Source organism: Serinus canaria, chromosome 1A, assembly GCF_022539315.1.
Source record: "Serinus canaria isolate serCan28SL12 chromosome 1A, serCan2020, whole genome shotgun sequence".
Lineage (NCBI taxonomy): Eukaryota > Metazoa > Chordata > Aves > Passeriformes > Fringillidae > Serinus > Serinus canaria.
The window spans coordinates 19,063,944-19,080,097 of record NC_066314.1 but is presented as its reverse complement, the minus strand read 5'-3'; the positions used below and the strand labels follow the sequence as shown (position 1 = coordinate 19,080,097).

The window sequence follows — 16,154 nt, the reverse complement described above, 5'->3', positions numbered from 1 at the left end:
AAAGTGGTTTTTTTTTTTGGTTTTTTTTTAATGTTTAGATATACTACTTTTAATTTATTTATTTTTCTAACTATCTTTAAGACCTATGCAACTGAGCTGCCCTGAAACAAGGGACATCCCCCATACAGATGACCTTTTCTTGTAGCTGAACTATGGGTACGATTGGCTAGATTTCAAACTCTATTAGAATTTCCAGGTTAATTGGAATTCTGGGGTAACCAGGGTGATAGCTGCTGACAAAGTGGGGAGGTTATTTTTTTCCTGTTTTTGGTGTTTTATTGTTGGGTTTTGAGAGGTTATAGACTTTGAAGTTCATTTTTTAAAAATCTCAAATAACTCAGGTCAGTTGTTCAGCTTTGCATGCTGCAAAGCTTAACTTTGCATTTGAGAAGGGGAAAGAAAGAGAGAAGGGTGTGTAGTGTGTGGAGCCTTTCAGGTATGCATGCATGTTTCTTTTCATTTTGGGAAAGCTGACTGTTATTCTGGGATTTAAATACATAGAAGGTACTCATTGAAATTTAGAGCAGTGCTTTTTGAGAGCACGTATACAGCAACCTCCCCATCCACCTAAAAATAATAGGGTGTGCTTTTGATCCAGACTACTACATCAACAACCACAGGCTGCAGCTGCTGTTTCTTAAATTTTGCAAAATTTCATGTCTGTACTGGTGGTACTTGTGTGAACATTCTCTCAACGTAACAGATAATTTATTGTATATCTTCTACAATCCTACAAAATTTACAAGTAGGAAAAGGCATGTTGATGGTACACTATTTTTTTGAAAGTTGTAAAGAAATAGTTACAGTTCTACCTAAAAATAAACATCTAACTTTCTAAATCTCATGCATGAAACTGGAAAAAGACTATAGACAATGTAGAAGTTCTTAATGAATCTTTTAAAGTTAAAGATATTAATATGTAGAATAGTGTGAATGTAACATAACTGTTTCCTTAATGGTTTGTTTTACTTTATGTGAAAAAATACTTTGTTTAACTGAATCTGTATCTTTAAGAGGTTATCTCTATTTTCTGTCAAGTGAAGATTGGCTTTAGTTATCCAGGTTAGATATAAGTAGATATTACTTTTGTGAATGATTTAGGTGGGAAAAGAAATTAAGAGAAGTTGCACAGCTGATGGAATTTCCTTTCCACAAAATGCTTATACCAAGAAAGCAGAAAAAGGCACTTTACCTTCCTTTTGAGTCAAATGGCTTGAGGTGCTCTCTTCTAAAGAGTGAGAGGATTTTAAACAGCTCCTGATTTTTTTAAAAATTATTTTTGCTGTCCGGAGTGACTATGAAGGAACAAAGCACATATAACAGGAGATATTTGCATTTCTCTTGGGGAACTAAAGTGTCTTAATAAGAAGTGAAGAAAATATCACTCATCAAAAAGAAAGAGAAAAACTAAATAGGGTAAAGAGGATGATTGAGTTAAAATTTGGATTGACCCTGAGTAATAAAGATATATGAGTGTATCTATTTTTAGTCATCTTAGATTAACAAGGGTGAGGAATAGATGGGAATAAAAAAAGAGGTTGTAATAGAGCTGCCAGCCATAGATTCTGCTTTCCATTGAAGATGAACATCCCAGGCCTCCCTGCCTGGCCATGGCTTCCTTCCTGCTCTGTTCAGCACAGCAGAGACGAGACAATCTAGCAGGTGCAGGACTTCTCCCTGCATGCCTGGTAAACTAGGAGCCCCACCTTGGATACCTCTCTGGAGGCTGAATTTTCTCATACCCTGTAAGAAGAAAAGTCATGGAGGTAAGAGGCAGGCTTTTAAAATTGTAATTAATGTAATTTGTGCTGCTGACATGAAAAGCATCTCTCAGGCAGAGAAAGTTTCACTGTAAATCTCACTCGTGTGTCAATGTTTTTGTAACTCAAAACAACACCCCCACCCATATGCCCTTCTTTAGCAAAGGACTTTTTGTATTGATGTTTGACACAGAGTAAATCTTGTTAGCTGGAAGCTTTAATTAGGGTCTACTGGTAGATGATCTGTTTCCACAGCACAGCTAGAAAGCCTGTTCAAAGGACAAAAATCATATCCCTCTCTGAGGTCAGCCTGGTGAGGTAAATGTCTATGTGCCATGTTAGAAGGGTTTCTGCTTGGAAATGTGCCATTTCCTGCCTTGCTGGGTATCACTAGAATTAATGCCATGGCCAACTGCTTAGCTTATACCAGAAGTTAGGTTCCTAGCTTAAAAAAAGAAAAATTTAGCTGGGTAAAATGAAAAAAAGCAGACTGAAGCATCTCCTGAAAAAAATAAATTGTGTGCATGCATATGGTGCATGAATTATTTACTTTTAGTTGCAACCCCTCCACATGTGCTAATAATTCCAGTTTCTCTGAGCTTTAAATTCATAAAAGTATAGATTGGCCACAAAAATTTTGGAGAATTGTGAATATGCTTTATTTTTTATTATTCTTTTACTTTTTTCGAAATAGATTTTTTTGAACACTCAAGTTTTTAGTTTTCTTCTTCAATAATTTTATTAATAATTTCAGAGGCGCCTAAAATGATTTTCTTTAATAATTTAAAAAGACATTTTCTTTATTTTATTTCTTTAATAATGCATGGGACTTTCAGCAACCTAGTTTGGAACTAGATTATCTTTAGAATTCCCTTCTAGCCCAAACCACTTTATGATTGTATGATTCTAATCTTAGGAAAAGAAAGTCTTCAGCAACTGTGGGTAGTGCCTGGGCTGTAAGCAGTGCACCTAAGGTGCTGCATATGTTTGCTGTCACTGCTGAATGCCTCTTGAAGGAAAGGGATGGTGGGTGGGGGAGAGTAAGGGTCCCCTTGAATCACACAGATGAAAAGAGTAGTGGTTGTCTTCAGAGTGTGAGTCAGTAACTTGTTGAGTACAGTACTGGGCAGCTTGTGGTTCACCAGCCTGTCTTGTGTCTCTCTGGGGTATAGGTGCCCTGCTGGTACCTCTGCTGTGCACCTGCTCTGGCTGCACAGGCTCACTCTGGACAGGAGATACAGGCACAATCCCAGAAAAGTGCAGTTCCCAAGCAGCTCTGAATCCCTTGTGAGTATTTTGTTGTGATGACTGTAGCTCCACTCCAGAGCATGCTGGACATGACAAGAAGCTGTTCAAGTTATAATGTCTTATGGTTGATGTAAGTGGTCTGGAGGCACAATGTCTGTTGCTTGGAGCAGGCAATACAACTGCACACAGAGTTAAAATAATAGCCAGAGGACTGTTACAGCATTGTATGTGTGCCTGTGTTGGTGAAACTGGGAAGAACATAGTGATATGTCACAGGATCCTCTTGCAAAATGTAGTGTGAATGTGGCTATTGTGCTGCACAGAAGGCTGGGATTTCTCCAACATGGATGTGACAGTGACATGCCTTCCAGCATAGACATTGAGGTTAATTTAACAAAGTCAAAAAGTAATGTAGCCAAAGCAAAAATCTCTTTGAGTTCTGTGCTTAAACTCCCAACACATCAGGTCACAAAATCCATTTCTGGCTGTTTAGATATGTCTGGTGATACATCTGTCCTAACTTTCATTTTCAAATGTTTCCTGTACAAACTTGACCAGTGGGGAATGATTTTCTGTTTTGAAGGGGGCCAAGTGTGTACCCAAGCATACTTGACTAATTAAGAAAAAAGTACCTGAGCTGATGGTCCAGACATCAAACTTCACCCAAGAGAAAATGGGGAATGCAAAATACTGGATTTCACTCTGTACTCTGAGGTCATCCTGTGCATTTTATTAAAAAACACCCTGAACCACCAAGCTACCATCGAAAATGTGTAAGATTTGGACTCAAACCTTCTTGGAATGTGAAATGTTTAGATTCTGGCTTTTCTGTGTTCTTGACCAGTGCTCTAATAAAGATTTAGGGTGCAAAATATCTGTATTACCAAAGTGCAAAAGGAGGCCGTTCCTGTTAAGGGTTTTTAAAGAGTCTTTTTTCTGAAGATGGAGGGATCATTGGTAGAAACAGAACAGTATCTTTTGCTATCATCCATTCTTCAGGGATAAAATAATGAAAGTGTCAGGCTAAAGAAAAATGTGGATTAAAATATAGGTAAGGTATAGTATCTAACAAGGACTAAAAGACGTCTGTTATAAAGAAATTATTTTCAAAATTATAATCAAGAATTAGGGTCCTATTTGAACAGAGAGCCCAAGAGATATTGTCCCTGTAAATTTCAAACGCATCAATGCTTCTACATAACTGATAGTTCTCAAAAAATGTGGCATGTGTCAATTATACTGTCCAGCTTTTTGTGAGAATCTTAATGGGAGTTCTGAAACCTGATGTAATATAAACAGTGGATGAACACAGTAATTCCAGGATAAAAATTATGCAGGAACAGTAAAGTAGCTAGTTTAGACATGATTTAAAAAAAAGTCTAAAATTAAGAAAATAACAATAAAGTTGATAAAGTTGTTGCCTGTTGAACTTAATTACAGCTTCAGTCCAGGCAGAAACTGTCTTGACTGAAACACAGCTCCTGCATAGAAAGAGTACACTGTTAGATCTGTGCTATTTATTCAGAATGTGACAGAGGTGCCCTAAGAAATACCAGAAACAGTAAGAGAATAAAATTTCTTAAGGTGAATCACACCGTTAACTTCTGTGGAAACTGGAGGTAAATTATACACTAAAGAGAGTCAAAATGGCAGTTGCTAGAGAGTAAAACATCCTTGAACTGCTCACTCCTGAATATTGTCTGCAGGACCCTCATCTTACAAAAGGGTATAGTGAAAATGAAAAGGTATACTACTTACTGTAGAAAATATAAGGGAGGTATGCTGGAAAACAATACAGCTGTGACAATTTTGCAAAGGTGAGATGAAAATGGATATTCTGTATTTTTTAAAGCTACAAGCTTTTGGAAGCAGTTTTAAAATCCAAACAAAGAAAATAAAGACAGGTGAATTGTACCATTCATGGCTCCAAGAAGATTTGAAAACCAAAAGGATAAATAGATGCAAAGTGTTGTTTTACAAATACATTTAAGAAAGTTCCAGAAGCAGCTATTAAAATCAGTGATGTGCATGTGGCTTTTGGATCTGTAAGATCCATGTCATTGGAACTTGTCAGCATACATGTTAAAATAATCCATGGAAGTAGGATATTTAACTTCTTTCTTATTTTTTCTAAGCATCCTCTGATGCTCTTCGGCACAGGAGAGTTGACTGGGCAGATTTTTAATCTTGAGTATTTTTGTGCATAGATGTGTCACATCCCTCTTCTGTGAGTACTCAGGATTCCTTGATGCCCATGATGAAAGTTTTTCTGGACCTATTTGGTAATGGGCCAGGGAGTTTTGAAGGTATTTTGGTGGTCTCAATCCACGCCTTCTGGACTGACCCTTTCTCAATAGCTCCTGACTCCTTCCTGTTATCCCCTCTGTGCTTTATGTGGTCACCATGGACCAGAACAGGGAAGTGGGCCCCAGAAAGGTGCTGCCCTACCTCTGCAGGGCCCCCCTTTCCAGCCACCCAGCCACCACCTGTTCTAACCTGTCTGCTTGAGTGGCCATCAGTGTTTGAGGCATAGCAACACATTAACTCCTTAATGTCCAAGTTTCAATAAGATGACAAAATTTAATTGTTGTTTTTTAACCAAAACATTTTAATTCAGTATGGTAATTGATGCTGCTTATCTAAAAAATAAAGTCCTCTTGGAAAACTGGCAAACTGGACTCTCATGAAGTATCTAAAATACAAGTACAGTAGATACATTGGCAGAGGAGACATTGTATTTTACATGTAAAGCCAGAGATCCTAGCAGATGCTGTTACTTGTATATGCCCCACTGTAACTGATGTAAAGGGTTTTGTAAGAGCACTGAGTACTTGGGCCCTGGCACTGTCCTACTGAAAGACATCTCTCAGTGGTGAGCAAGCCCTCTCTGTGGGGGAAAACTCCCTATTCCCCTTAGGCATGTCACATGTAGTCTCCAGTGTGCTTTTGAAATACTTGTTCCTTACAAAGGGTAGTGGGACTGTGTGAAACATAGCACCCTGAGAGGCATTCCTGGGCATTCTGTTATGCTAACAGGTATTGAGGTACTGTGACTCACTCCTACCCTGCTTTCAGAGTTGGTGGTGTTGAGCTTTGAAAAAACATGCATATTTCCAAAGCTGGAGATAGGCTACAGAACAAGATGCTTCTATTGATACAATTAGATAATAGTGGGAAAAATTTCAAGGCTCAGATTTCTAGGGTGAAAGAATCTGGTATGCCTGCTGATGAAAAAGAGGAAACTAGTCTTCCAAGACCACCCACCTTGGCAAAGCTGATTTTCTTCTCATTGAAAGCACTAGAAAACCAGAAAAATAAGACTGCATTTGAATACCCATGAACTTGTCTGGTACATCACTCTAGAAGCAAAATTCGCATTTACATATGGAACTTAAAGAAAAGAAATCTGTTGAAACTGGTCTAATGCTGATGTGATGAAATCCAGAAGGAAGAGGTTTTTACTGTGATTGTCAGAAATCACTGTTTCCTATTTTTTAGTTTGGAACATACGAAATTAGTTGAGCATGCTTTATATTTCCCAGAACTAGCAATTTTCTGTCTTTGGAAAGTTTTAGAGGGAGGAGCTCAGAGGTGCTGTGGGAGGGACTAAAATTCATATTAAAGTTTTGGCACGAGAGGGAGAATTGTCAGAGTAGAAGGTTTCCTCTGAGGTTTTGCTTTTTGTATTTTTTTTCAATTTAGAATGATAAGTACTTATGTGCAGATCCTTCTAATAATTCTATTTTGGAGTACTGATTGTCAGATTATTCCCAGGATTGAAGAATGTGGACTTTCATGTTCTCAGGTAATCTCTTACTTGTTCCAATTTGCTGTCTATTAATATAGTAGTTATATGCTACCAAAGTAATTGTAGGAAAGGCAAGAAAGCAAAAAGGGAAAAATATTTCAGCTGTCCTGAACATTCACTTTATATTCCTGTCATTCTGAATTAAGTATCCAAAGTGGCAAAAATTACTCTGAAAAGGGGTAGGAAAATGCATCTTTATGCTGTTTGCAACTGCTGCTGTTAGTTTAAAATCTGTCTTTTGTATTTGAAAAAAAAGATTTTGTTAATATTCATTACTTTTCCAGAGTCAGTTTTTACAACAGCAGTGGTGTCAAAGAGATCTGAGAAGGAGGAATGAGAGGTTTCAGAAATTGCTAATTATGTTAGGAATATATGAAACACTGAATTTGCTGTGAATAAATGAATTAAGCATGAGAAAGAGTAAAACATGTTTTTCATTTTGTGGTTTGAATGTAACCAGTATTAAATTTAATGACTTCTGTATGTGCATGAGAGAGATGTGAACCATACCGTCTCTTTAGTAGCTTTGGGTTTGTACGATTCCAAATATCCCCGCAAAGGGGCAGTATGGAGATATTCTGCTCTTCTTGGCATTCTGAAATTGTAAACTTAGATAGATTACATTGGAAGATTAATTTAAATAAAAAGAGATTAAATAATAGGCAGTCTGACTTTTAGGCTTAGTGGAGGATGATAACTGTGTACTGGCTACAGAGAAAGGAAATTGATATTATGAAAGAATTTGGCTATCTGTATAAACTTCTGCTTGAACATGTCAGTACTTGGGACAACCAGTGAGACAGTCTAAAGATTGTTTAAATATGGTGGTACGCCCCAGATATTAAGTTAGTTTATATTAAAGTAATTTATTTTATATTTAATATTGTATAATAGAAAAACAGTAGGAATAAAGATCCTTATAAAATACTAGACTGAGCAAAAAAAGCCCTCTCTATATTTAAATATTCATGTACTATTAATGTTCCTGTATTCAAATTCTGTAGTCTCTATCTATTAGATGTTTTTAGAATAATAAAATATAGCCATAAGAGATTAATCTCTAAATGTACCCAAATACTTTTCAAGAATTTTTATGTACTTATATTCATGAATGCAAATACACATGTATTTTAAATAATTTATGCTCCTTGGTCTGCTGCAATAAGAGTACTCAGAATTCATTAAAATAGAAATGATTTGTTATTCGAATTTATTCCTCCAAAGAGTGTAGAACTATCAGATTCAGCATGTAAAATTCAATCTCAACCTTTTTTGATGGGTTTCACTCTAGGGGATAGGATTTACCTCTGGGAACCCTAAAGGGTGTCTTTCTTTGTCAAACCTTAGGTATGTATATTATGAAGACTGATTCACTAATTGCCTCTAGACACAACCCTGAGGTTTGGCAAACTGGATCCCTTTCTCTACCTTCAAGAGTGTGTCTTACACTTTTCCAATACTGAAGATTGATTAACTGAGAAAGGTGTGTTTTATTTTTCTTATTTACAGGGGAAATACATTGTTTCCATTATAGCAGAATCAATCAATCAATCATTTTTGATATTAGGGACAGGATTCAGTTCATGTTCTGTATGTGATGTTTCTGCTAGTTGTATTCAGTAGAATCTTGAATGCATTAATGACTTTTTAAGACAAAAATGTTTTCTCTGAGGGAAAAACAATGATCTCAACAGGATAAATTACTGCCAGCATAGCATTTTCAATCTAGTACAAAGCACTTTAGTGACATGAACTTTCGAATCTCATGACTAGCTTATTAGAGGAAACTTCCTTCTTTTCCTTTGAAATTATTTTATTTGAAATTATTTCTTTGCATAACTGACCATGATTTGTGGGCTCAATCCTTCTCATGAGTTATTCTAAAAGAGAGCAGTCAGTCTGCCCCATGATGTGTTATTCATAGGGGCACTAGTCAGGGGTTACAGTTTGCCTTTGTCTGTATGAAATATGTGTGTGCTCCCTTCTGCTATAGCACATCAGATCAAAAAGTAGAGAATCAATGACTTATTTCTAGCATTTTCCTTAATGTGATAATGAGATATTGTCATTTTTAAATTATCAGAGATTTCTGCAGCCGCTGTTGTTACAAGTGAATATCATAGAATTTTTTTTCCTTATAAAATTTTCCCAGAAGTTTGTACAGTAAATTTCTCTTTTGCATTCAAACTTGAAGCTGTGTGGTTCTTTATAAGGCAAGGAATATGAAAAACAATAATTTGCATTTTTCTGCATTTTTCAGACTATGGGTATTGTCAGAATTTTTTTAGCAGGTTTAATAACTGAAACTGTTGAGTTTGACCAGTAGACTAGATTTTAGTGTGGCTGTGTCCACTAGATATTTGTGAGCAGTTTTGACCTCCATGGGTACTTCTTATCAGGGTAAAGCACTGGTTGTACTTAGGAGGCAAATAGTGACATAACTATTTTAAGGCATATGACTTGCAAAACATCTGCGTTGATCTGTTATCACAACTTTATGAATTATTTTTACTTTACCATGGGTGTCCAGCAAGATATCCTTGCATTACCTTGTGTAAGGCAATATTCAGGTTTCATTACTGTGACACAAATTGTGCATCTGTTCAGTACAGGAAAGAAAAAAAAAAAGAAGAACATTGGATGTTTATGCCAGTATTACCTAAAATTTTAAACAGTATGAAAAATATACAGCTGTGTGTTGAATGATGGCAAATAAACAACTAAGCTTTTATTATGTGTTATGATTTATTTCTTCTTTATTTTAATAGCTTGGCTTTAGAGCTCACCTGATATTCTAGTATTCAAAGATTAAGTGCTTATGGGAATGGTCTCCATGCCTCACCCAATAGCAAACACAGTTATCAACCAAGTTTCCCTGTAAAAGCATAGGGGAATCCCAGCCTACATTGAAATTGAGTTTGTGCCCTACTCATTTTACAATCCACATTGTTTGCAGGCTGTACACAAAGAAATAGGCTTATGCCAAATTTGATTCAACAGCTGGTAAAGATCAAGAGCACTGCATTAAAAAAACACTCCCAGAACACTATGAAATATTATTTGTATTGTCTGCTATTTAATGCAGTAATGTTTTGAAGTCTATGGATAAAGAAGGAAGCACTAAACTGAATCTGGGATTTCCCTCTAATTATAAAGGTTGTTGGCAGCAAATCCTTGATACATAACTGCTGCTTGTTCCTGCTATTCATAATTAAAACACATGGTGTTTCTTTACTGGATATTTATACTGTGGATCAGTCAATTTTTGCTGAATACTAACACTGCAAAATCAGTGATATGGTATAGCCCTTAGTCCACAAAGTCAGCTGACATAAACTGCTATTCTTTGTTCATTATTAAGCAATTTGTATTTTAAAAGTGATCCCAAGCTCTAGAAAATGGACATGACAATGTGAGTGACATAATTCAGTCACCCTCTAAAATCTGATTGAAAACATAATTTTGGACATGGCAAATGTTAAAGAGACTGATCAGACCTGGCTTCCTCAGGGTGAGTGAGAGAGATACGTCATGAAATCTCATCATAGGAATACAATTCAACACAGACTTTTTTGGGAATGCATTGATATATCTGATGACTGAAAGAGATGCATAAAATATAAGCATATCCTTTGCTAATATTTGCTGAGGTGCAGTACAATCCACGAGAGCATGCCCTAGACAGAAAGCCTGGCGTCTACTTCTCTGCCTGTCACCAATCCACTTGTCTAGCTCTCTTCAAGTTATATAATTTCTCTGGTTTTCACAAGTACAAGAGTGCTGACCTTCCTTTCTGATGTGTCTTAATTATATGTTTTCATTAACTGCTTTGAATACTGTAATTATGAATTAAGTACTCATTAGTTAACACTTCAGGGGCTCGATCATATTGAGTCATTGTATTAGAGTGATATTAACCCATTTGCTTAGGTATTTTTGCTTGTCTCCTCTGCTGGTGCTTAGAAGAGCTGCAATTTAGCACATTTGGGTCTCTTTTCTCTTAGACTGTGTTTCACATTTGCTCTTTGGGTCAAAAATATCTTGGCAATGATATAAGACAACTTCATGTTGTGTCCTTTGCCACTGGTTGGGTGCTGTAACATTTCCTCTTCCCTTGAGAAGGAAACAGACAGTGGCAGGTACAAACAAGGACTTACTGCAGTGTTCCTCAGTGTTACAGCATGTACCACCAGCTCCTAGATGAGAGGTGGAGATGGAGAAAGCTCTGCAATTCAGAACTGGCAAAAAAATGCAGTGGTAGCTTTTGGGCTTTTTCCCTTCTCTCTTCCTCAGGAACTCCAGAAGAAGGTTGCCAGGTCTGGAAAGAGACTAGCCAGTGGAATAGCAAGCACAGAATACAAGTCATGAAAGTTGAGGGCACAGACTTAACAGGTGTTGGAACTGTACCTGACAAAGTGTCTTGGAACTGAAACACAAGGCAGTGCTGGAAGCTTCACCACTAGACATCAGCATCACTATGTGCAATAAGTATAAATCTCCTGCAAATAGCAGGAGACACATATTTGATAAACCCAAACAGGGATATATAAGCAAGCTCAGCAGAAGATGGGAGCAGCTGGCCTTCATTATTGGCAGTGAATTTTAGCTTACAAATCTCTCTCAGTCCTAATCTTAGGGATCTGATCTGTCCTTCAGCTCCATGTGGACACAAAACTAAGTAGTGGGTATTGAGACTTGGAAGTAGGTGCTTTCCACAGCCATCTGATTGCTTTGCAGTTGGAAAATTACTTGTGATTTGATCAAATCTGGGTGGGACAGGTTTTCTAGGAGTGGTAATAACTTTAATGAGACCACATGGTGTGACCTAGCTGGAATTCTTGCAGTAAGGTCTAGGAATAGTTTAATTTGTACTTTTGTGGAGCTGGCAGTGGTGTACCTATTAGATTGTCATGTTGGTTTATACTACTTCATTATTCCTCTCCTGGCAGGATGCCTGTGCATAGGAGAGAGCCACCAGGGATGATCAAAAACGAGAAGGACCAAAAGAGGTTTAAAAGACTTCTTTCTAAGGATAGGTTTGGATGCTCTCCAGGCTTTTTGGCTCAGCATTGAAATACTAGGCTTTGCTGATGGAGGGATGGATGGATGCATGACTAATTTGGACCTAATAAAGGAGTTTCCTCCCATCTTGACCTAAAAATAAAGAAATTGATTTCTGGGAGCCATAAGTTTCCCTGTGCTGTTTTGTGGCTTGGTGGTTGTTCAAACCAGGATTTGAAGTCCTATGAGTTTTGTTACCATTATCCCCAGAAGAAATCCCTAGGTTTTATATACCAACCTGTTTCAGATGTTTTCTTAGTATTCATACTGTCAGAAAAATGTATTTCCTTATAATTTTTTTCCTGATTTTGTTAACATTTATTGGCTATTCTTTGAAAACCAGGAAATTATTTGCCATCTTAAAAATACAAACCAGAAAGTATACCCCAAACTGCAGTGTTGCTGAGGAAATTTCAGACCAACTCTGAACTACTTGTCTGGGAATGATCATGGAACCAATAACTTAATGTATACTCAGTAGTGATACAGACACATCACAGCACTACCCCTGCTTTCACAACCATAGCAATTCAATGGGTCAGAATTTTCTAAGGTTATGAACAGACTGGAAAATCACAGTAACCAGTGATGCTGAGCACTGGGATAGATTGTCTGTGGAGCTTGTAGAGCTCTCCACACACACTCTAAGAAAATATAACCAAGATATGTCCAATGTAGCTCACATATGTCTCAGATAATGGTCTTTCTCCCTCAGGCAGAAATGTAGAGTAGATGTCATATTGAGTTTTTTTAAGACAAGTATCTCTGCTTTCATTCATTCATCCTCTTCTCTTTTAGGGATCTACAGATGGTCCTTCAAACAATATTTGCCTTAATCATTTGGAACAGTTAGCAGAGCCAAAGACCTGTTCTGCTCTAGGGCATGTCTTATCCTTCCAGCATGCAAAATATAGGACTCACCATGAAAACTGTATGGGACATGCAATCTCATTCAGGAAGTGTCTAAGCAAAACTGAAGAGAGCTTTAGTTTTAATTTGCAAATTACCTGTGGGTCTTTCTCTTGCAAGGAAATGTTTCAACATAGTTTCTTTGAATAAGTGTGGTAAATTTCAATAATTTCTGGAAAACTGTTTGTCTTTCTATTGCCTCTACTTGTCTGCATATTTTCAGAGAGTATGAATCACATAAACAACACTATACAGTACTAGATGTACATTCATTGTCTTTTCTTGGAAAAACTTTGAGGAAATAGAATTTATTGCAGTTAAGGATTTTCTATATCCAGTTTTATTTTTCCCTTTTATCCCTACATATGCAAACTTCCTTCATCTTTTCCCCACTTCCTCATCTCCCCGACATGCTGTTCTTTTTTCTATGACTGCAGTGATTTTTCTCCATTGCTTTTTGTATTTTGACGTCTTTGTGGCAATTTTTCATAGTTGCAGTTACCATTATAGTGTGATGCTTCATGCTCAGTTTTGAAAAGTAATATCTGTTCTTTGGGGTTTTCCTCCCTCACTTTCAGCATATTGTGTTTATATGTGATACAATAGAATAATTTTTAGAGCATGGTCATATCTGTGTTACCATTCAGTCTGCCTTTGTAGCTTATTTTCTCTTCCACTTAGAGATTAAAAATCACATACAGTTTTCAAGCAAATGTATGGCATAGGTGATTTTCAGTTAGTGCTATCATTAAAAATGAGACATAGTGTAAAGCAACATATGAAAGTAGTGAACACTAATGGGTTTATTTAGCTGTTGTAAAATTAGTAGGATACTACTTTGGAAGCCCTTCTCTTTGACCTGTGCCTCCTTTAATTTCCCTGTGCTAAGTTTAGCAGCTACAGTACAAGGAGGATACATTATAAAAAGGTAAACTAAGTGATTATTACAGAGATTTTTTTCCCCCTTCCCCATACCCCCACAAAATTATGATTAACCCCATTAAATTATGATTAGTAAAATTTTTGAGAAATAGACATATGTAATAACATTTCAAATAATCATTTGTATTGGATATTATTTATTTCTCTTTAAATTTTCCAAATTTATATTTAACTAGCTTCTCTATAAATTATCTCACACTGCAAATGTTTCAGCTACAACACACACTAGATATTTTCAGTAGGCTTTCTCTACACAGTAAATCTTGAATGTTTTAAATTTCTCATGTATTCACACAGCTAATTCTTTCAGGGAAAGGGGTTTTTGGCTGTTCTTGCTCTTGATGGGAGAGCAAAGGCATGTATTTTGGAATTCTGGTATAGGGTTTCTGATGCAGGATTCAGACTTTCAGACATCATAATAATAGAAATATGAATAGCCAGGAAAAAGTTCTCTCTCAAAAATTTTCAAGAATACAGCTGAAAAAAATTTCATGTACTAAGATTTCCCTCATCTTGTTGTGGCTAGAATTTTTCTGTTACTCAAGCAAGCACTTTTAGAGCCAATCAGGAATGTTTAGCATTGTCTTTAATAGAAGCAGTTCCTTAACTGATGCTGTGGCACAGGAAGGAATGCAGAAGCCTCCCAGGACAGTCATCTGAGACCACCATGGCTTCTACCATGTCCTGTGGGATCATTTGTATGGCCTTACATCCTCACACAACATAACAAGCTAAGGCTAAAATAAAACCAAAGTCAGCATTAAAAATGACTTCTCATCTGGAAGAGATATAATCAGGGGTAGTTCCATGATTATTTAAATTTGAAATTTTCTTCTGTTTAAGGAGAAGAGGGAGAAACATCATTTTAATCAGAGCTGCAAAACCCAGAAACATGTGCTCCTGCTTTGAAGGGAGTCTCAGCCCTGAAATGTGGCCTCCAAAGTCTTGGAATTGTTGTAAGAAATTTTTGCCTGGTGTGCTATGTTGTTCTAAATTTTACTATGAGTTTGTGATCCATGATGGCACGGTCAGAAAATTATTTTTTAAGTTCCTGCACCTCCAACATTTCAGGGGAGTGTCTACAACATTCACCCATTTTGTGATGCTGCTGTGTTCCTGTGGTTTTAGGTTATTAAATGTAGACTCAGTGGAGATAATGAAAAAGCATTAGAGTCTTGTCAGGGCAGTATGAGAAACCTGCATACTCAGCATGGTGCTGCATCAGGAAAGGCAAGGGAAAGAGTTAAGCACCCAGTTAGTCTGATCTCCACTGTCTAGAGACCACAAACCTGAGTTATGAGTGAAATTTTCTTTGTGAAAACTCTCTTCCACAAAGAAGATTTTCTTTTGTGGAGCAGCTGCTGAGAGCTACTCTTTCAAAGTTTCGGTTTCTGGTTTGTTTTCTGGTCACTGCTTAGAATAAAACATAAGAGGAAACAGATCTCCCATGTGAATATTGAAAGCACTCAAAAAACTCAGCTTAAAATTTTCACTGTGTCTTCCCTGTCCTTCACTCAGACCAGCATTCTTCTATTTCCCCACTGTACACTCTGACTGCTCTGACAGGAGGCCTGGGAAACCCTCTCATTTACCAGGCAGTGTGGCAAACAGGCAGCTCAGAACTGCTTCAGTTTAAGGAGGTTGTTGAACCTGGTGGTCCCTTGAGATAAGAACTTGAAAGCTGGAGTATAAAAGGTGGAAAATGCCCATAGTCTGCTTTCCTCTTGTAATGTTTACAGTTTGAAGGAGGCTTGAGCTTTGTTAATTTTGCTCTGTTACTATTAAAACTCCAGCCACCTGCTATGCTGGGTGATGTGGATGTGTCTCACTATGAGTGTCTGCTATCCCTGACATGAGCTAGAGGTCAATCCAGTGTTCTGGTCACAAACTAAACACCAAATTGCATGCATCCAGGGCTATTTCAGATCAGAAAAGGATGTGTCTAATAAGCTTAAGTGCCTCCAGTGTTGTGTGGCAATTCATTGGGTGTTATAGATCACGGTCCTGAGCTGAGATTACCACAGTTTGCTTAAATTATATTTCAGGTACCCAAGCCCTCATTTAGATTTGGCTGACTGAATCCTTTTGAAAATGGCTGAAAACTTTTGCTGTATTTCACTACCCACTAATGCAAAATCCTCACAGAGAAATTGCCTTACTTGGAAATTATGTGACCCTTTTCTCATAGGCAAAGCTGATGTTTGCATAGGTGTGTTGGCTTTGTGAAGTTTTGGTAGCTGGGCTGGGGTGGTTTCTGTAAGAAGCTGCCAGCCAGCTCCAAGACAGACCCACCACTGGCCAAGGTCGGGACCATCAGTGATGATGATGGCATCCTCTGGGATATCAGCTTTCTGTTATCCCCTGACGGAGCAGGTGGATGCCTTAAGGAGACTGGGACCCTGTGGGAAGCTCATACTGGAGCGGAG

At 37.4% G+C, this 16,154-nt stretch overlaps 2 protein-coding genes across 4 annotated transcripts in view; both read left to right on the top strand.

Moving 5' to 3' along the window:
* Positions 1-16,154, top strand: part of HDAC10 (histone deacetylase 10) — a 480,741-nt gene that overhangs the window by 218,730 nt on the left and 245,857 nt on the right. The window lies entirely within an intron of this gene.
* Positions 6,602-16,154, top strand: part of IL17REL (interleukin 17 receptor E like) — a 44,417-nt gene continuing 34,864 nt past the window's right edge. For all 3 annotated transcript variants that reach the window (XM_018910217.3, XM_050969760.1, XM_018910216.3), the window contains exon 1: positions 6,602-6,813. In XM_018910217.3, coding sequence (XP_018765762.1) covers positions 6,712-6,813 — 102 coding nt within the window. In that variant the 5' untranslated portion in view covers positions 6,602-6,711. The remainder of the gene's footprint in view (positions 6,814-16,154) is intronic.